The sequence below is a fragment of the Zootoca vivipara genome, chromosome 12 (assembly GCF_965207765.1).
Source record: "Zootoca vivipara chromosome 12, rZooViv2.hap1.1, whole genome shotgun sequence".
Classification (NCBI taxonomy): Eukaryota; Metazoa; Chordata; class Lepidosauria; order Squamata; family Lacertidae; genus Zootoca; species Zootoca vivipara.
The window spans coordinates 53,666,853-53,682,663 of NC_142595.1; the positions used below are offsets into that span (position 1 = coordinate 53,666,853).

At 48.4% G+C, this 15,811-nt stretch overlaps 2 protein-coding genes across 11 annotated transcripts in view; one reads left to right on the forward strand and one right to left on the reverse strand.

Moving 5' to 3' along the window:
• The window catches only part of LOC132593078 (uncharacterized), a 37,490-nt gene extending 25,313 nt beyond the window's left edge, over nucleotides 1–12,177 (reverse strand). The window contains exons 1-5 of one of the 10 annotated variants that reach the window (XM_088656016.1): nucleotides 4,889–5,197; nucleotides 3,269–3,763; nucleotides 3,027–3,108; nucleotides 2,685–2,770; nucleotides 807–933 (exon numbers count right to left, since the gene is read on the reverse strand). In XM_088656016.1, the coding sequence (XP_088512142.1) occupies nucleotides 807–933; nucleotides 2,685–2,770; nucleotides 3,027–3,108; nucleotides 3,269–3,682 (709 nt within the window). In that variant the 5' untranslated portion in view covers nucleotides 3,683–3,763; nucleotides 4,889–5,197. Of the gene's footprint in view, nucleotides 1–806; nucleotides 934–2,684; nucleotides 2,771–3,026; nucleotides 3,109–3,268; nucleotides 3,764–4,097; nucleotides 4,765–4,888; nucleotides 5,198–6,354; nucleotides 8,243–9,910; nucleotides 10,051–10,653; nucleotides 10,737–11,498; nucleotides 11,897–11,917 lie in introns of those variants that run through there. The other 9 variants (XM_088656002.1, XM_088656001.1, XM_088656017.1 and 6 more) reach the window with 9 other exon arrangements.
• Nucleotides 12,178–14,115: 1,938 nt separating this feature from the next.
• LOC148684163 (uncharacterized) lies at nucleotides 14,116–15,123 on the forward strand. The gene has a single exon (XM_088654885.1). The coding sequence runs from the start codon at nucleotides 14,116–14,118 to the stop codon at nucleotides 15,121–15,123; it is 1,008 nt and encodes a 335-aa protein (XP_088511011.1).
• The last annotated feature ends 688 nt before the right edge of the window (nucleotides 15,124–15,811 follow it).

Here is a 15,811-nt window from a genome sequence, read left to right on the forward strand (position 1 = left end):
TTGTAAACAATTAAAAACGTTAGCAGGATTGACATAAACATGAGCAGTAAGAAATATGTTAAAGCAAGTATAAAGGATACATTTGCAAATAGATTTGAATTGTTTATGCAGTAAGGATACGATATCAAATAAGGAACCCCAGAGTTGGGGAGGGAAGGAAGTGGCAGAAAATGTAGATTGAATTTGTTTAGATTTAAATTTTGTTGTTGAAACATTGTAGAATGTAAAAATGCTGTGGTCTAAACAACAGAGCCTAGGGCTTGCTGATCAGGTCGGCGGTTCGAATCCCTGCAACGGGGTGAGCTCCCGTTGCTCGGGCCCAGCTCCTGCCAACCTAGCAGTTCGAAAGCACATCAAAGTGCAAGTAGATAAATAGGGACCGCTCCAGCGGGAAGGTAAACGGCGTTTCCGTACGCTGCTCTGGTTTGCCAGAAGCAGCTTAGTCATGCTGGCCACAGAAGCTCTGTACAAAAAAACACCAGCTCCCTCAGCCTGTAAAGCGAGGTGAGCGCTGCAACCCCAGAGTCGTCCGCGACTGGACCTAATGGTCAGGAGTCCCTTTACCTTTTATAAGTTCATACCAGCCTGATCTCTGTTTAAGGTAAAGGTAAAGGGACGCCTGACAATTAAGATCTCTGTTTAGAAAGGCATAATTGGAGGAAGTATATTCTCAGACAAAACAGTCCTCTATTCAAGGTGACTTGTGGAGGTGTTAGAAGCCAAGCTGCTGAAGGTAGCGGCGCGCTATTGAGCTCCATCAAAATGGAATTTCAAAACAGATCCCATGATCCAACTAGGAGCCTTACTGAGAGAGGCCAGGATACCACGATTCTCCTCTGTAACCTCCTTATGCAGAGCTCTCTGGTCAGGATCCAGCAACGCCCACTCCTCCTCCGTGAAACGAACAGTGACATCTTCAAAGCACACTAGACCCTAAAAGGAAATAAGAAGGTTCTCCTCTTAGACAGTATAGAGTCCATATTTGCAGTGTATGCAATGGTCATTTTTGCCGTGGTTAACAGATGAGTTATAAATTCCTTATTTCCTGACTGTACAGGTTAAGCAGCGCCAGTCCTGGGGTCACAGGTTCTGTCGGGCTTGTGATCAAAGAGATCTTTGCAAAAACCTTTTCCCAGAACTCAGCTATTTTTGGACACTCTCACCACATGTGTCGGCAGTGCTATTTTTCTAGAAAAGGAGGCGTCGGAACTTACCAGAAGCATCTCCTTTGTTCTCTTATAAAGGTAAAAAAGGCAAATGACCCTGGATGTTTAAGTCCAGTCCAAGGCGATTGTGGGGTTGTGGCACTCATCTCACTTTTCAGACCAAGGGAGCTGGTGATTGTCCACAGACAGCTTTCCGGGACATGTGGCCAGCATGTTCTGGCGCAACGGAACATCGTGAAAAGTGCCAAAGCGCACTCTTATAATGGCAATGGTTCCCAGCTGAAAGGTTCCATAATTCAGTTCCAGCGAGTTCCCATTCAAAAAAGGGTGTTGGTATGTCCTACTGGTACACCCTCTCCAACACATGGGAGAAATTTTGGGGTTTATATAGGCTAGGCGTCTAGGTGTTAAGTACCAACCGTGCATAATTTTAAGGACTCTTTCTCTGGTTGTTGCTGATCTAAGTTTATATGGCACTCTTGTCTGTATTTATTATTATTTATTCTATTCTGTTCTGTAATTGCTCCTTCCATGAATTTTGCCTCCGTTTCTTATACAGTTGGTATTTTTGCTGTGCTTAAATTTTTTATTCTTATTTCTGAAGGGGAGGATTTTGTACAAACAAGAGAAAAATTATTTGAACACTTGGTGAAGTTTTGTTTTGTGGGGGGACAACGTTCTCCTGCTTTGCTTTTAATACCAGTTATAATTGCAATATTTCTGTTCTTAATCTCATGGCTAAGAGCCTACTAAAGCCCTATAGATGGAGCTCCTGTAAGGAGCTAAATGGAGACACGTTCATCACAACTTGGGTCCCATTGAAAAACCAGCACAATCACGCTGCTTAAGGTGTATGTTATTAGAGTCTCTCAAGGTCAGAACGGGCGTTTGGCCAATTGTGCACGATGACCTTTGAAATCTGAGGCCTCGAAAATGATTTCTGCATCAACCCGTGGACGTTGAGATCCATTCCCCCGCTGCCACAGCAGCACCTCTCCTTGTTGGAGTGAGGGAGTCATGTTCTATCTGGCCACCCAAGTTCACAGCTGGGCTCCCCTCACTCGTCTACTGACTTCAGCCTAGGGTTGGAGGGGATCCAATGCAAAACATCGGATAAGTCCGAGTTCTTAGATGCGTTATCCCGCACATTGATGTTGTTGTTCCCAAGAGTCCTGACTTGCCTCAGGTCCTTGGTTCTCTGCTGCCCTGCATTAAGAACAGGCACAATCAGGCCTTTAAGCAGTGGATCAGCGCCACTGTATTAGATGGCTTGCTAACTGCTTAGAAGCCTATTTTAGTGTCCAGTGATATAAAAATGGAACTGCAAGGACTGATAATGAACACTAGTGTCATTCAGAAGGCTAGCTTATTCTCAGCAGATAAACATTATGGGATGGCATTTTCTGAAGAGCTGCTGTGACAGAAGCAAAGAGGAGCAGAGATACTTGTTCAGGTCCAGAAACGCCCTGTGTCCCCCACCCTCAGCCTCTCCCCCCCCCCAAGGCTCCTTCCCCCTACCTGATCCGGTTCCTCTGCCGCTGCTTCCCCTCCACCAGGATGATGAAGAGATGGATGAGGAGGTCTTGCCGGCATCCTTCTTTCACCTGCGAGAGACAAAGGCAAGTGGGCAGCCAGGAATGCATGATGCTTCTCTCAGAGCTGAAGCAGTGCATCTCTAGCTACAGATTAAGAAATTACTCCCCTGTACCTACTTCATATTTAATTGTGCAAAACTATATATCAGGCTCCTCTGGGCTCTGGGCCTCAAGTGTCTTCCCCAAAAAGATCAAAAGAACCACTAGATTACTTTCAAAACCAACAGAATGGGACCAAACTGAGAAAATGCTCCTTCCTTCTTACCCAGTGGCTTATCTCTGGTGTCCAACAGAGACTTCTCTACTTCAGAGGAATCAGAACCCATTTCAGCAAACGGATCCTTTGCCTGAAACAGAGATGGGGAAAAGAATCAGAATAGGAATGGCAGAGGCAAAGACGTTAGCGGCATCTGATATCCTTCTTTGGGTGTTTCCAAAAAAGGGTGAGATTTAGGGACCCTCTCCCTCCTGATCAGAGCCCCTTTTCCAGAGGAAAGTCTCTCTCACCTGCTTCTCCACCTGCTTCCTCTCCTCTGCCTGACTCAGGAGGAAACCTTCAGCCAGGGCCACCGCCTGGGAACTGGTCTCCGCTCCGCATTCCCTCACCCAGCACTCCATCTCCGGGGGAAGGACAGCCAGGAACTGCTCCAAGATCACCAGGTCCAGCATCTCAGCTTTCGTGTGCCTTTCCGGCTTCAGCCATTGACAGTCAAGGTGGTAGAGTTCGCTGCAAACCTCTCGGGGTCCTTTGGCTTCCAGGTAGCAGAACTCCCTAAACTGCCGGCTCTGCGCCTCTGAGCGAAGGGTGTCCTCCTTGCCCAGGATCTTCTGCACAGAGTTTTCCCAGAATCCTCCACTGCTCCCAGTTTCCATGGCCTGGCCTCTTCCTGCTTCAAGGCCAGCTGAGTCTTGCTCATCCATGTGTTCTCTCAGGAAGCCTCCAAGACACAGGAAGGATCCCCTTGGTCCTCTGCCAAGTTCTGTTTGTCCGAATTAGAGGCGCTAGAAAATCCAACAAAGAAAAAACATTGTTCTGTTATAAAATCCAAACACGGTCAAGAGGAGAAAAATGTTCCCTGAGCAAGCGTGGATGAGTCTCGCTAGGAACCAAGGCTGGACTGCACCACTGGCCGGACTTTGAGCTTTGTTTTAAGGGGGGAAAAAGAGAAATAATGCTCTTGCGCTCCTAGAAGGAATGTGACCTGAAATGTATCAGGCTTGCTACTCCCCACCCCCACAGCAAGACAAACTACTGAGATGGGGTCCCTTTTTCCTTGTTCTGAGGGCCAGATCCTCATCTGGGAAACCTCCTGAGGGCAGGTAAAGTAGGACCTACCTTCTTTCTGTGATTGTAAGTTGTTTTAAACCAGGCATCCCCAAACTTCAGCCCTCCAGAGGTTTTGGACTACAATTCCCATCATCCCTGACCACTGGTCCTGTTAGCTAGGGATCATGGGAGTTGTAGGCCAAAACATCTGGAGGGCCGCAGTTTGGGGATGCCTGTTTTAAACTGTTTTAGATATTGTGCCCTGGGAATTCAGGATGGTGGCTGTGTAATTAATACTGTTACACAGCAGAACCCCCACATCCGCTTGGGGTACTTCTGGATCCAACATAGTCCCTTGAGTGTCCACTTCAACATCCGACTAGTTTGCCAGCTGCAGTCCCTTTGCGAGGACGTGGCCAGGGGACTCCATGCTCTGCTTCCGATGGGATCCTTGCAATGCCCTCCATGGGCAGCTGTGCTTCAGGAGGACTCGGAAATCGATGAAAAGCGGGGGCCAAATGATGGGCTGGTTTCCCTCTCTTTATTCATGGCATTTCTATCCACCTTTTCCCCAGTGAGCTCCAACAGGGATCCATGGGTCTAGCTCATCCGTCTCCTGACCAGCATTTTAGTGGAGATTCCTGCATTGCACATGTTTGGACTAGATGACTATCGTGGTTCCCTCCCCACACTATAATTCTGACATTCAATTCAACCCCTCCCCGGATCCTTTGCAGAGAGGGTGTGGAAAGGACCCCCTGTTCCCCGATTTTTGGGGGGTCCCCCTGCACCCTCCCCTGCAGCTCCGGGGCCCCCCTTCCCCCCCACGCACCCTATGCAAGAAGAGAGATGAGACTCACTCGATGCAGAAGGCGCCCCCGAGGAGACAACAGCTGCCTCCTCTGGCAGGAAGGTACTGGGGAGGGAGGGGCTTGGACACTGGAAGACCCGCCCCCAGCCTTCATTTCTGGTCCTCTCTAGGAATCCAGCTCAGTTCCTCTTAACCCTTGGCCAGCCGAGCTCTACAAGCTCCGGCCCATGTCCCTCCCCATCGACACTCCTTTTATGTGGGGAGGGGGGACTAATCAGAAAACAAGTAATATTAAAGGAGAAGCCAGTTTTGTAACAGGAAAAGCTCCTGCTGAAAGAACACGATGAAATTTCGTTGGAACAAATCTCCTGGCAACATTTCATAAGCCATTTCCTCCGGGGGGGGGGGTTCTCTCTTCTTCTTTTTTGCCTGCCCATCCCTGGCGGCAACTCCCTTCCTTCTGCCCCAGCAACGAGGGCAAAGTCACAGGCACCTTTCAAGCTCAAGGGGCAGAGCTCCGTGCCCCCTCCAGAGCAGCCCCAGTTTAAAGTCACAGTTTCAGAAAGCAACAAGGATGCAATATTAAGGGGTGTCTCTGGGGTGTGTGTGTGTGTGTGTGTGTGTGTGTGTGAGAGAGAGAGAGAGAGAGAGAGAGAGAGAGAGAGAGAGATGGACAGCTGAGCCCTGGCAGTGTCCGGTGCTGCAGTCCCTCAGCAACACCACCAGGGGTCCGGAGCCTCTCTCTGATTGGCTACCTAGTCAGAGACGGGGGCGGAGCCCGACCTTTTGGAGGGAAAGTGCGAGGAGCCTTTTCTGAGGGAGTTTTGAGATGGGAGAAAGGGAGGAGGAGGAGGAGAGGCTTTGTCTTTGTCTGAGGGAGAAGTGGCTCTGGTCTGGGGGGAAGAAGAAGGAGCTTGGCAGGGAGCTGAGAGAGAGGGGAAGAGGGGCTGGATTCGGGGAAGTGGGGGGCTGAGTCTGTGGGGAGAGAAAGGATGCCCAGCCAGGCAAGGGGGCGGAGGGAGGGGATCCATTCCCCAAAATAAAACACCTCAGGAGACGGAGGAAAAGGGAGCCAAAGGAGGAGGCTGGGAAGGAACCTGGGCTGGGCCCAAAGGATTATTGGACTAAGGGAAGGATCGAGCAAGAGAGAGAAGGAGCAGAAACCGAGGTGAGAAACAGGAACATCTCTTTACCTGAAGTGTAACAGCTCATTTTAGCAAGTGGAGTTTAAGAAAAGCTGTGCATATGCTCCTGGTCTCTTACAGGAATGGTATAAAAGTGTTGTTTTTTATGAAGCACTTTGAAAAACGCTTCAGAATGTACCATGTGGAGGTTGTTGATCTCCCCATGTTGTGCCCACACCCTCCTGCACCGCCTTCCCACTGCTTCAAGGGGCAGAGCTGTGAACTGGGTCTTTACTGGGCCTTTCACCAAACACCCCCTTATTCCCACTGCCACCCCAGAACTCTTACCTGAACACTGCACCCCCAACGTAGCAAAGAATGAGGTGTGACGTGGAGTACAACTGATTTATTAAAAATAAATACAAAGTTCAAGATAACTTGGTGTAGATAAGTTAGAAAGAAAGAGGGGGGAAGGATGGAGCTCCTGTCCGCCCCGCCCCCTAGCTCAGGCTGCTCCTCCCCCTTCCCATGTTCCTGTCGCTGGCTACAGCCGCAGAGGGGGTGAAAACAGCCCGATTTCAGGCTGCTTCTTGCCCTCCCCACGTTCTTGTCGCTGGCTGCAGCCGCGGAGGGGGCGAAAACAGCCCGATTTCCATAACCCGCAGCGACTTTCCCCCTTCACTTTTCGGAAGGAAAAAGTGCAGGTTATGGTCCGTAAAATACGGTGATTATTTATTTATTTTTGCTTCTGGGGGGGGCAGCTGCCTCCCCTGCCCCTCGCTGGGTATGCCCATGCTCCACCACACTCGTTGGCAAAAAATTCCACTGTTGAAGAGCTATTACTGTCAGGAAGTTATTCCTAATGTTTAGGTGGAATCTTCTTTCTTGTAGTTTGAATCCATTGCTCCGTGTCTGCTTCTCTAGAGCAGCAAAAACAACCTTTCTCCCTCCTCTATATGACATCCTTTTATTACATTTCAACATGGCCATCATATCTCCCCTTAACCTTCTCTTCTCTAGGCTAAACATACCCAGCTCCCTAAGCCGTTCCTTTAAATACAAGCACCAGAACACTGAGCCTAAACTTAAACAGACGCGCATGTATGCACACTTTCCAAGAGTCTCATGACAGAACTAGTGTGGTATAGTGGTTAGAGGGTCAGAATACGACTTGGCAGACCTGGGTTCAAATACCCACTTGGTCATGATGCTCACATCTTTCAATATGCAAACGGCTGTGCCATGGAAGATGAAGCAAACTTGTTTTCTCTGACTCTGGTGGAAGGAGGACCCAAAACAATGGATTTAAGATAGAAGGAAGGAGATTCTGACTAAACATCAGGAGGAACTTTATAGCAGTAAGAACTGTTTAACTGTGGAAGAAAGTAGTTCAGGTGATGTGGGACACTCCTGAACTGGAAGGTTTTAAAGCAAAGGTTGGATGGCCATCTGTCATGAATGCTTTTGTTGAAAATCCTGCACTGCAGGGGGTTGGAGCAGATGACTCTCACCATCCAATCCAATGCAACAATTCAATGATTCTGGGAGACTGTGATTCTCCCCGCTGTGAGTTCTTTGATGGGAAGTGAGAAAGGACTCCTGACTAAAACTCTCTCCGCATTCCAAGCATTTATATGGTCTCTCCATCGTATGAATTATTTGATGGGAAATGAGATGGGAGTCCTGACTAAAACTCCTTCCACATTCCAAGCATTTATGTGGACTCTCCCAGGTATGAGTTCTTTCATGGGAAGTGAGACTTCCCTTGTGACTGAATCTCATTCCACATTCCTCACACTGAAATGGTTTCTCCCCTGTATGGGTTCTTTGATGGGAAATGAGGTTATATTTCCAGTTGAAGCTCTTTCCACATTCCAAGCAATGATAAGGATTATCCCCTGTATGAATTATTTGATGGGAAGTGAGCTTGGCCCTTTCCTTGAAGCTCTTTCCACATTCCAAACACTGATAAGGTTTCTCCCCTGTATGAATTCTTTGATGGGTAGTGAGATTGGCCTGCTGATTGAAGCTCTTTCCACATTCCAAGCACTGATATGGTTTCTCTCCTGTATGAATTCTTTCATGGACAGTGAGATGAGCCCTCCAACCAAAGCTCTTTCCACATTCCAAGCACTGGTAAGGTTTCTTCTCAATGGGATTCTTCTGATGGGAAGTTGAATGGGAGCTATGACTGGCAGACTCCAAATTTTTATATGGTTTCTCCCCTGAGTGAATTTCATCATGGCCCCCCTTGTTCTTCATTTCCAATTCATCACCACCTGCAGAGAAAAGAGAAATGGATTAGAGCAGGCATCCCCAAACTGCGGCCCTCCAGATGTTTTCGCCTACAAGTCCCATGATCCCTAGCTAACAGGACCAGTGGTCAGGGATGATGGAAATTGTAGTCCAAAACATCTGGAGGGCCGAAGTTTGGGGATGCCTGGATTAGAGCCTCATCAAGAAATGGAGCCCCCCCCCCCGCCAAATTATTGAACAATGGTCATTAATGCTTGTGAGAGAGGAAGAACTGAAGGGAGATAGATGAGAGGTCTTGCTTCAGGGTTCACTGTGCTCTACATGGGGCTACCTTTGAAGGTGACCCGGAAACTGCAACTAATCCAGAATGCGGCAGCTAGACTGGTGACTGGGAGCGGCCGCCGGGACCACATAACACCGGTCCTGAGAGATCTACACTGGCTCCCAGTACGTTTCCGAGCACAATTCAAAGTGTTGGTGTTGACCTTTAAAGCCCTAAATGGCCTTGGTCCTGTTTACCCGAAGGAGCGTCTCCACCCCCACCGTTCAGCCCAGACACTGAGGTCCAGCTCTGAGGGCCTTCTGGCGGTTCCCTCATTGCGAGAAGTGAGGTTACAGGGAACCAGACAGAGGGCCTTCTCGGTAGCAGCACCCACCCTGTGGAATGCCCTTCCATCAGATGTCAAGGAAATAAGCAGTTATCCTAATTTTAAAAGACATCTGAAGGCAGCCATGTTTAGGGAAATTTTTTAATATTTAATGCTGTATTTTAATATTCAATTGGGAGCCGCCCAGAGTGGCTGGGGAGACTCAGCCAGATGGGTGGGGTATAAATAATAAATTATTACTATTGTTATTATTATTATCATTATCACACTCTGCCTTTTAAGATAGGGGAATGAATTGGGGTGAACCTCAAATGCTCTGATTTCAGGGGATTTCAGCATAGAATACAATGAAGTCAAACTAAATAAAAATATAACGGAGAGGATAAATAGGAAAGGAAAGTAAGTTGGATAAATAGAAGATGAAGAAGAAGAAAAAGAAAAGAAAAACACAAAGCCCTCTATATTAACTATTATTCTGGAGCAGAGGAATGGAGGCGCCATGGACAGAAACAGTCAGAAACATTCTGTGATGGCAGAGAGAGAGCTGGAAGAAAAGGGATCTTTCGTTCAAGCTGAAGTAAACTCAGGAGGGAAAGCCACCAAGCAACTGGCAACTCATCTGGGGGGGAAATGGAAGGAGAGTAATTGGAAGTAATTTAGGAAGTTTCTTCCTAAATTAAGGTGGGACATCATGACCAACAGGAGATGGGATTGGGTACAAATTAATGAACATACAATAAATAAAGAATTATAGATTATTATCCTAATAAGGAACACTCATTGTACTGGACCAGAGGAAAAATTTTCTTGAAAACTACTGAGAATTGGAGTTTTTGCATGCAAAGGAAAATGAACGAACTTGAGGTGTCTGAGAAAACACCACCTAGCAGAATAAGGAATAGCTGGGTATTGTCTTGCAATACAGCTGGATAATCATCCGTTCAAGGTGAGCTGTTGGGGTGTGAGAATCCCAGATGCTGTAGGTGGCGCTGTTCAGCACCATCAAAATCAGGGATGTTCCTCACATAGAAAAATTAGTACGGAATTTCAAAAAAGATATTAAGATCCAACAGGGAGCCTTACCAAGAGCAGCCATGGTCCCACAATTCTCCTTTATGACTTTTGTATGCAGAGCTTGTATGCAGAGCTTTCCAGTCAGGATCCAGCAACACCTACTCCTCACCCAGGAAAGTAACAGCAACGTCTTCAAAGGACAGTGAACTCTTTAAAAGAGACAGAAAGGTCCTCCTCTTAGCCAGTATAATGATTATATTACCACAAATTGTTTTGCTGTTTCCTGTTAAGTGCTGTGCTATCTTAACGGGATTGTTTTGTTTTCCATACATTCTAAGTATGGATGCTTCTTTTATCGTCTTAATGGAATTATTTTATTTTGTGTTTTGTTCTGTGCAGTGTTCTGTGTAGGTGGAGGACACACTCAATGTCCTAAACACAACTTCAAGGGGCACATGGGGGGGGGCAGAAGGTGGAAAGTCCAGTTGTGCAACAGATGGGGCTGGTTAGGTGAATCCTGGTTACATTCTTTTTATGGTTTGTAAACTAGTGAGAAGCATATTTTTAGTATTTCACAATAAGTAGACAAATAAAACAGCAACATTAAATAATGTTAACGACATTCAGAAGAATAATTAAGGTGAATAAGTTCCTTCTTCTCAGCACATAAACCTTCAATAATACTGTCAGTCTTTGTTAAGGGCAGTTTTGACAGAAGCCAAGAGGAAGAGGCGAGAGATTCCTTGGACTTCAGAGGACCCCTGGCTGCCCCACCCCTCTGCCTCTTTCCCCACAAGGCTGCTTTCCCCTACCTGATCTGCTTCTACAGCTGCTGCTTCCCCTCCGCCACCAAGAAAAGATGGATGAGGAGGTCTTGCCAGCAACCTTTTATCACCTGCAAGAGACAAATGTAAGTGGGAAGCCAGTCTAGTGTCCAGATCAAGGGAAGTAATAGCAGCGTTCTATACTGCTTGGTCAGACCACACATGGAATCATAGCTGCCAAGTTATCCCTTTTTTAAAGGGATTTTCCCTTATGCTGAATAGGCTTCCTCGCGAGAAAAGGGAAAACTTGGCAGCTATGCATGGAATACTTTAGCCATATATGGACGACAATTTAGGAAGGATGTTGACAAGCTGGAACATGTGCAGAGGAGCGTAGCCAAGATGATCAAGGGTCTGGAAGCCAAGCCTTGTGAGGAACGGTTGAGGGAGATGGGAAAAGAGGAACCTAAGAGGAGGCGAATTGACTCAGTGGATTCAAGGAGCTTCTAAGTATCTGAGGGCAAGGGGTGTTCAAGAACGGAACAGCCTCCCTGCAAAGGCTGGTGGACTCTCCTTCCATGAAGATTTTAAAAGTGTTATGGATGCTTTAGTTGGGATTCTTGTAAAGCAGGGAGTTGGACTATTAGATGACTGCCAGGGTCCCACTCTACAATTTGATGATTCTATGAAAGTCTCATTTGCTGAATGCTCTCTGATTTGGGGTTGTGTTGAGCTGTCGTGGATGGGGTGGCGCTGTAGTCTAAACCACAGAGCCTCTTAAGGTTGCTGCTTGTAAGGTCGGAGGTTCAAAGCTGCGTGACAGGCTGAGCTCCCGGTGCTGTCCCATCTCCTGGCAACCTAGCAGGGTTGAAAGCGAGTAGATAAATAGGTACCACTGCAGCAGGAAGATAAACGGCATTCCGTGCGCTCTGGCACTCATCACGGTGTCCTGTTGCTCCAGAAGCGGTTTAGTCCTGCTGGCCACCTGACCCTGAATCCTGTCTGTGGACAAACGCCGGCTCCCTCAGGCTGAAATCAGCGATGAGAGAGAGCCGCACCTCCAAGTTGAATTCAACTGGACTTAACCATCCAGGGGTCCTTTACCCGCTACGAACATGAGTTTGACCAAACTGCGGGAGGCAGTGGAAGACAGGAGTGCCTGGCGTGCTCTGGTCCATGGGGTCACGAAGAGTCAGACACGACTAAAGGACTAAACAACAACAACCTCACCTTGCCTGGCTCCTTCATGCGGAATTTTGTGGGTGCCCCAGGGCCCCACGGAGCTGGCACAATAAGGAATAGAGTTTCCTACCTGCAGCGAACTCGCCTCCCGCTCTGGTTTGCAGAAAAGAAGGGGCCTGGACCCTCTGCTCCCTCACTTGGGTGTCCCATGCTTTGGAAGACCCCCTATGCACCCTCCCCTGCAGGCAGCCCTGGGGCGGACCCCCTTCTCCCCAATGCACCCTCTGGGGAAGCGAGAGGAGGCTCACCAGATCCCCGAAGAGGCGGAGCAGAGAGCGGCCAGATCCCTTCGTCTCTCTCTCGAGGAAGGAAGGCAGGCGCTGAGGAGGGAGGGGCTTTGGCGCTGGAGGACCTGCCCGCTTCGCCTTCCTTTCCTGTCCTCTCTAGGAATGTAACTCCGCTCCTCTTAACCCTTTAACCCTTGGCCAGCCGAGAGCACCCTTCTCTCCCTTTCCAAAGCACGAGCGTCGCGCATCCCCGCCGGGGAGGATTTTTCGGGGGGGGGGGTGACCCTCTTGGCTGGCGAGCTGAGCTGCTCCCTCCCTTGGAAACAGCAGCAGGAGGGGCAGCTGGCAGGAGGAAAGGCTCCACAATTCCACTCCCACAAAGACACTTCAAAGGATAAAGTTTAATTAGCCAAAGGCCAGATGGTTATACAGTGGTACCTCGGTTTATGAACACAATTGGTTCCGGAAGTCTGTTCATAAACTGAAGCGTTCATAAACTGAAGCAAACTTTCCCATTGAAAGTAATGGAAAGTGGATTAATCCGTTCCAGACAGTCCGTGGAGTACTTAAACTGAAGCGTTCATAAACTGAAGCAAACTTTCCCATTGAAAGTAATGGAAAGTGGATTAATCCGTTCCAGACAGGTCCGCGGAGTACTTAAACTGAAATGTTCATAAACTGAAGCATGGGTGTAATTGGTTCCGGAAGTCTGTTCATAAACTGAAGCGTTCATAAACTGAAGTGAACTTTTCCATTGAAAGTAATGGAAAATGAATTAATCCGTTCCAGATGGGTCCGCGGTGTTCATAAACCGAAAATTCATAAACCGAGGTGTTCATAAACCGAGGTTCCACTGTATTGTAATTCCAAACTCTCAGCCAATCAACAGTCCCTCCTCCCAGCTAACATTACCTTAAATCAATTATAATATAGAAGTTGACACTATTATTACATTAATTACTTTGCTAGAGGAGTATACAGCTTTAAATACAACATAAGAATATGACACCCAAATTTTAAGCAGACAAACATGCATGAACCATTTCTAAGAGTCTCATGGGAGAGCCAGTGTAGTATATTGCCTAGAATATTCGACTACACCCTGGGAGACCTGGGTTCAAATCCCTACTTGGCCATGAAGCTCACTGGGCGGCATAGCTGCCAAGTTTTCCCTTTTCTCGCGAGGAAGCCTATTCAGCATAAGGGAAAATCCCTTTAAAAAAGGGATAACTTGGCAGCTATGCTGGGCGGCCTTGGGGAGCCTAACCTACCTCACAGTTATTCTCACTGTTATGTATTGGTTTGTGTACATGAGTTTCTCTGCTAGTCCTGTAACTACCTTTCCCGCTCCTGGGCGATGCAAATGGGTGCGGTGACAGTTGCTATTGGTTAACTTGTTAGCACAATTTGGATCCTCACTCTGATAGGTTCCCGCCAAAATCTAAATGTATCCTTTTCCCAACCCCTACTCCTGAGAGTATAAAAGGAGCTCACCCTTTCCCTCCAGTTCAGTCAAGATTCCTACTGCAATAAAGAAGACTGTTCCTGTTATACTTGACTCCTAGCAGTTCCTTGCTAGTATGCTGAATCACTATTCTGAGCTGACTTCATGAAGAGCTGAAATCACACTCACGACATAACAACTGGCGACGAAGGTGGGATCGGAATTCTGAGGCTGCAAGGAGACATTCCCTTGGCCCAGGTTCCGAGTTCGAGGGTTGAGTAACGAAAACTGCTGTTCACGCTCAAGCCCTCACCGACCAGCATCAGTCAACCTGACCAGCCGCGGAATGGAGGCCGACAGAGTGTTGGAACCCTTCCAGCTCAGCTCTCCACACAAATGGGAGGATTATGCAGAGCGGTTCGAGTTCTATGCAACAGCAAGGGGTATTACAGACGCCGCCAAGAGTTTCTCAGTTGTTGTGGCCCAGAGACCTTCGAGCTAGCAAAGGCACTGCTGGCGCCAGTTAAACTACAGGATGCCTCTTTGAGAGACATCATAGACAAACTGACTAGTCATTTGGCTCCGACAGCAACCAAGATGTCCAGGCGGGTTGATTTCTACAAACGGCAGCAGCAAGCAGGGGAGCCTGCGGCAACGTTTCTAGCTGAGCTCCGGAAGCTTGCACAGCATTGTGGGTTCTCCAACCTCGAGGAAAGCCTGAGAGACCGTTTTGTCTGTGGCCTCAGTAGCAGCAAGGCCCGCCGCCGCATCATCGCGAAAGAAGAGGTCACCCTTGCCTCCGCTCTGCAGGAAGCCATTGCCACGGAAGCCACAGAGAAGGAAGAGTCCGCCGACGTACTCAGGCCAGCGAAAGCACCGTTGAACACCACCCATTTCACGGGAGACCCTGTAGCCAGTCCAGACCAGAGCCCCGTGCGAGGGGTTGAGTTGGTCCGCCAGAGTACCACTGCATCCAAAAACCATCGCCCCGCTTGTGCCGGCTGTGGGGGAAACCACGACAGGAAAAATTGCCGTTTCCGTGACGTCACGTGCCGGGCATGTGGCCGGTTGGGCCACCTTGCAAGGGTCTGTCGTTCTGCCACCTCTGATTCTGCAGTGTCCCCGAGATCTTCGCACCACAGATCTGCATCCAGCACTCACCTCGTTGATGACTGCAACTACCTCACTGTAATAAATGGGAAGACCGTACCCTTCCCTGCACAGGAGAAGACAACCATCCGGGTCCAGATTGAAGGGCATCCCTGCGACATGGAAGTGGACTCTGGGTCAGGATTTTCCATGGTCTCCGACCGAACTGCCCGCTCCTTCTTTCCGGGGGGTAAGTTTCCCTCATTGGAGACTTTTCCAGCCACACTGCAGTCATACACGGCAGGCCGCATTTCAATTTTGGGAATGTGCTCCGTCAAGGTACAGTTCAGAGCCAGGACAGCCGTACTGAAGCTTGTGATTGCTAAGGGTAACCGTCCCAGTCTGTTGGGCACGGACTGGTTTCCAGCATTGGGACTGGGGATTTCGGGGCTTAATTCTGTTACAGTGACTAATGAAAAATTTGATGATGTACCAGGAGTTTGCAATGCTTTTTGATGGATCCCTGGGGTGTTACAAGGGGGCCCCTATTGATTTTGCCCTTGATCCAAGTATTGCTCCCATCTGGCTTAAGCCCAGGCGAGTTCCTTTCGCCCTTAAGCCAAAAATTGATGCTGAATTAGATAAACTTGTAGCCCAAGGGGTATTAGAACCTGTTGAATCCGCCAGATGGGAGACCCCAATTGTCACGCCCTTGAAGGCAAATGGGGAAGTGCGCATATGTGCAGATTACAAGTGTACAATTAACAAAGCGTTACGGGGCAATTCATACCCCATTCCAGTAGTTTCTCAGTTGTTGGCCACGTTATCTGGGGGCACGGTATTTGCAAAGCTTGACTTGGCTCAGGCATACCAACAACTGCCAGTGTCGGAGCACTCTGCTGAGGCTCAGACCATTGTCACCCACAAGGGTGCATTTAGCGTAAAAAGGCTCCAGTTTGGGGTCAGTGTGGCACCGGGAATCTTTCAGGGGCTTATGGAGCGCCTCTTACGAGGGCTTCCGGGGGTCTTGCCCTATTTTGATGATGTTCTTATCGCTGGGAAAAATGCTCAGGACCTGCTTGAGCGTGTCCGTGCTGTTTTAATCAGATTGCAGGATGCGGGGCTTAAGCTTAAAAAGGAGAAGTGCGTTTTCAGGGTGCCCAAAGTCGATTTTTTAGGGTACGAGATTGATGCAGCTGGAATC